Source organism: Austrofundulus limnaeus, unplaced genomic scaffold (genome assembly GCF_001266775.1).
Source record: "Austrofundulus limnaeus strain Quisiro unplaced genomic scaffold, Austrofundulus_limnaeus-1.0 Scaffold481, whole genome shotgun sequence".
Classification (NCBI taxonomy): Eukaryota; Metazoa; Chordata; class Actinopteri; order Cyprinodontiformes; family Rivulidae; genus Austrofundulus; species Austrofundulus limnaeus.
This window is the reverse complement of record NW_013952883.1, coordinates 16,499-21,736: the sequence shown is the minus strand read 5'-3', so window position 1 is coordinate 21,736 and position 5,238 is coordinate 16,499. Positions and strand designations below refer to the sequence as shown.

General features: G+C 38.3%; 1 protein-coding gene across 1 annotated transcript in view; it reads right to left on the bottom strand.

Annotated features, from left to right (window-relative positions):
* Positions 1-1,809, bottom strand: part of cpne9 (copine family member IX) — a gene marked incomplete at its 5' end in the record, with an annotated part of 83,463 nt that extends 81,654 nt beyond the window's left edge. Inside the window, 1 exon segment of the mRNA XM_014025511.1 lies at positions 1,763-1,809. Coding sequence (XP_013880965.1) covers positions 1,763-1,809 — 47 coding nt within the window.
* Positions 1,810-5,238: the final 3,429 nt, after the last annotated feature.

Below are 5,238 nucleotides of genomic sequence, written 5' to 3'. Positions count from 1 at the left end.
ACACACACACACACACACACACACACACACACACACACACACACACACACACACACACACACACACACACACACACTATCTAACAAATTTATCTAACATGTCAGAGCCTATAGGATGATTTAAAAAACAATAAATAACATCAAACAGCCATCTTCCAACCTGTTCTGCCGCTAGAAATAAGTTACTTTTCTTTTACCTCTCTCCTTTCCTCCTGCTTCGTAGCAGGCGCTTCCATGTCGCAGCTGACCCCCCCGCGGGTGCGAGTTGTATGGATTTTTTGCAAAATTTATGGATTTTTAGGGCTCTTTATACAGGTAAACGTCCAAAGAGGTTGAAATGTTTGCGAACCAGACCAAACTTCAGTCAAACAAGACCCAACACTTTTATTCCTGATTTAAACTAGTGATCATGTGAGCAGCTGCAGCTGTATGCTTTTATTTTTTTCTGTCAGGCTGTCGGAGCGCTCCTCCTCCTCTGTCCGGTGCTGGTGTGGGGTGAAAATCCTCCACCTCAGACGTTCAGAGATGTAACTATCTGCGATGCTGTGGTCACTCTCCATGTAGCATCAATTATGCTAATGCTAGCTGCCTGTCACATTCTCTTGTCCTGGCCACACCTCCGCTCTCTAACCCCCCTCCCCTACCCACTTTGTTGCATTTTTCAAATTTCGCCTTGGGGCGGAGTTATCTTTTCACAGGGGGTAAGATACACTTTAAGGTTAGTTCAGTTCATCTCTGAGAGAACTTTTGGGGTACAGGCTTTATCATTGTGCTGATGTTTTTTCTCTAATTCAAGCCATTCTCACTCCCAACTCATCACATATCGACGCTTGTCCAAAGTTCCCTCTGCATCCAATTTTGAGGCGTCGGGTAACCCCCTTGTGTCAGTTATTGACAAGATGAGAACGAGGAGGAGGAGCCTGTTGTCATATTTTTGAAAAGGGTAGAAAATGCAAAACAAGTAACTCTGCCAAAACCTAAACTTAACTTCTATTCTTCCTATATCCTATCCCTGACCTCACTACCTAAAATTTACCAGTAATCCTGATCCCTAATATTAACCACGAACCCCCAACCCAAAGACCCTATGTGGCGCAAGTTTTTACACTGAGTAAAAGAAAAAGTCAACAGCAAATAAAGTTTTTTTTTTTTTCTAAATACAAGCACAATTATACCTCAGATGTCAAAATGTTTGGCAGGTGATAAGAGGCTTACTCCATTAATTGCAGCTCAGTACATGTCATGTTCTTGAACTTTCCAACATGCAGCAGAAAGGTGTAAGGTGTCTCAAAGGGAGCAGATCAGCCATAACACAGCTCATAACTGCAAATCAGGATGACTTGTAAATTTAACACTGAACAACTGTAATTTCAGCATGCCATCACCGCAAATGGAATAAAAAAATTATGGCAAAGATATGAGATGAAAAAATATGTCTGTGTCAGAAACATGCGCCATCGAAACAAAAATGTGATGTTTTCCCCCAGGTACTCCGGTTTTCTATCACAGAATAAGAACATGCATGTCAGGGGTAACTCAAAATTGTCCCGAAGTGTGAGTGAGAATAACGGGGGTTTTTGTCTCATTTGTCTCTAACGTGGCTCTGTGATGGACTGGACACCTGTCCAGTGTGTCCCCCGCCTCTCACAAAGTGACTGCTGGAGAGAAGGCACCAGCTCCCCCGCAACTCGGACAGGATAAGCAAGTAAAGAGAGTGGATGGATAGAAAATAAAACTGTGAAAGGAAGTTTTGCTCGACTTACCTCTCTCCACTCTTTGGTTCCCACAGCCTGCACATATAACACAACCACTGTAAGAAGAAAAAAAGGGGGAAAAGGAGAAGATTTTTTACTTCTTTGTGTTCCCTCTACGGTTTTCTATATGCTGGCACCTGTAGGACCTGAAAGATATTAAAACACTTGGATAAACTTTCAATTTTATTAAATCTATCATCACGAGGGGAAAGTAAACATCTTCTTATTGAAAACTTTTTAAGGACTCCTCACAAAGACACTCACTGTAAATAAAGTAACATAAACTGAAAGATGATTCAATTTTTGAGATATTCTTCTGCATGAGAAATGACTTTTGAAGTTTTCTAATTTAACAAAATACATTTGGCTTCCTGGTTTCACTTTATATGACTGAGAAATAAATTGGGATCAAATAAAGGCCTAGCATTTCTTGAAGAAATGCATATCTCCTGCCACCTCTTGACAGGATGTAAATCCAAGATGGCCGCCACGACCATCTGAGCCTTAGAACATCTCACAAGACCAAAAGTATATTTCGGAGTAAAACAAACAAACGTATCAAGGGTGCTTCTGGCCAAGTTGTGTTATCTGTGTTTAGACAGCACCAGCCCTAATGCTCTAAATGAATCTCAGAGTGTCTAAACGGGCAAATGATTAAAACCAAATTTTCCCTCCTAATAAGCAATTAATAGAGGGGAGATAAGAGAGAAAGCACAGCAGGCGGGGAATCTTTTGGGCACCGTGTTTAGAGGAAAACAATATTTTCTTTGTCACATCGTTAACCATGCGGAAAACAGAATATAGTGCTGCTTAAATTGGTTTTGTAAATCTGATTAGAACAAGCTAATCAGCTCGTGACTTGCATGTTAGCCTTTATTTCACTCGGGAAGGGGAAAGAAGTGAGGATGAATGAAGACCAGTTCTTATGGGTCGTGCTGTCATTAAGTCAAACTGTCCAAACAAAGAAGGATCGTCGAGAGATCGAAGCACAAGAGCGTGAGGTTTCCAGGGTCTGGGCAGCAGAGGCCGACAGAGGGCTCCGATTAATCTGCGGTTATGTTACCTGAGTCCAAGGAACCTGACTGATTGTCGACGTTATGGAAAGTGACACAAAAAGGAAGGAGCGCATCTGGTCAGCCACGTAGCAGCTAAACGACGAAGCTATCCAACGTCCCTCTGAAACTGAGTCCCAGCTACGGCGTCTGAAAATAGTCTGGCTGCAGCGCGGGCTCAAAGGGAACATGAATGATTCGGAATGGAGCACAAATCATATTAAGCTGTAATGGACATCCAAGGCTTAGCAGTCTGAGAGTGCTACAGTAGGAGGATGAAACACCACCAAACTGGGGCATACAGACATATTTTAAAAGGCTGGATTTTTTTTAATAAACTGCATATTCATTGTAAAGATCCAATGCTTTCCACACACTCACAGAAGCCATTAGTCAAAGCAGAAAACTTCAATGAGCATTGATTGGATGACTGGCTGCTGTGCTATATACACAGAAAATGTTGGGCTTGATTAACTGCACCTCTTTACCTAAGAAAAGTTGGTAACCCTTTTGTTCACAGTCCCCTAATTACATTTCAATTATCTAGTTTTTACATGTAAGTAACAATATTTTACTATGCAATTTCTTGGTAAGAACATATAATAATACTATATAATTAAACAAATTTTAATGTGTAATATTACTATAATTACAGTTAAATAAAATTACCCACTATTTGCCAACAGATTACTACATTTTGACAATAACCTAATAAATATATTATAATGTAATTACTATGTAATGAATTTCCAAATAACATATATACATTCCCTAATTACTATGATATTATAATGTAATTACTATGTAATAAACTAATTTTGTGATAATTATAATAAAATTAGTTTAAAAGTACATCAATTACATAGCATTTTGTAAATTTCCACATAACATATATAAATACATTCTCTAATTACTATGTAATCAACAAAAAAAGTAGTAAATTATAGTATATTACTATGTTAGTAAAACTACTTTTAGTGGGTAAATACAATCCAATTACTGTTCAACAGAACCTCAATTATATAGTGTTAGCCAAAAGAATACAACTAAATTTCCACATAATATAGTGTTTTACTATGTAATTACAAATTGTTTGTGGGTTATAACTTTAACAATGCAAAAAATTACCTATTTACTTATGTTATACACTTGTAATATATTACCAGGTAAGAATACTAATATAGCCTGGCCCTTGCCTTCCTATTCCGTTCAATTCTAGTTTTCCTTCACTGCTCCGTCTGGGATTTCTCCCATAGACAAGGATTTCTTCAGAAGCATTTCATTCGGGCCAATCAGAGAACAAAACATTGATTTTCTGCGCAGTGTCTGCTAGTTAGTTTAGCATACGGCAGTGGAGGAAGTGAAGGAAGCCAGTCTGTGTTGATAAGGCTTCCATATTAAAATAAATTTGTCTGACAAAGCAGCAGCTCTCATTCACAGTCGTCTCATTTGGCTCGGTACTTTTCTCCACTCAGTAGGGTTGTTTACAGCACACGCGATTTCCGGTTAGCTTCTTAGCTTAGCCTCCTTAACAGCGACATACGTCGCAGTCAACCGATCCAATGATTTAAAACTTCAGCAGAGGCCACGCCTCCAGCAAGAATCGCTTCTCTATAGCCGCGAGTCCAGACCCTCGTACGAAGCAAAGTGAAGGACAAGGGTCTGGTTTTTTACCAGGCTAATATTAATAGGGTAGTATTAAATTTTCTTAACAAGTAATTACCTATTAAAGAGTAACTTATATGTAAATACTAGGTAATTGCATGGTAATTAGGAGACTTTAAAAGAAAGGGTTGCTGAAAAATTGTATAGATTCAAGTTAATGCTTTATTCCAAACTTAAACTATAAAATAAAGGAAAGTTCAGCAATGAGATTTACTTTTATTTTCTGTTTCCAGATGAGTGACCTTACCGGTGACATCAAAAACATGTTCCGTGAATAAAACATTTCGTACTTAGAAATGTGCATGGCAAAGCCTAGCTAACCAGGTGACAGGTCAACTGGATAGAGGCTGAGGTTGCTATATGAAAGCGCTATTGGAATTATGTAAACCCAATTAGCTCAAAAAGCATGTTTGGATCTTTATGAAAAATCCCATGCATGATCCTAAAGGAAAGTTTAACACAAAACAGTTTAGCGCAAATACATCGCGTTTGTATAGCGGCGTAAATTTACCAGTTGAATTTGTGCAATTATAATGGCATTTCCATATCAATCTCATTTTTTTTACCAATGAACGTGAGGTTGGCCTGCTTTGCGCATGCGCATTTGTGATCATTTCTAACTATGAAATGGTCTACTATCTTTCATTAAAACTTTTTTTTTTTGATGGCCTCCCTTCTCCCCCTTTAGCCCTCCTTTCCACACCATTATTATGTTTTTTTTTTTTTTTTTTTTTTTTTTTTTTTTTTTTTTTTTTTTTTTTTTTTTTT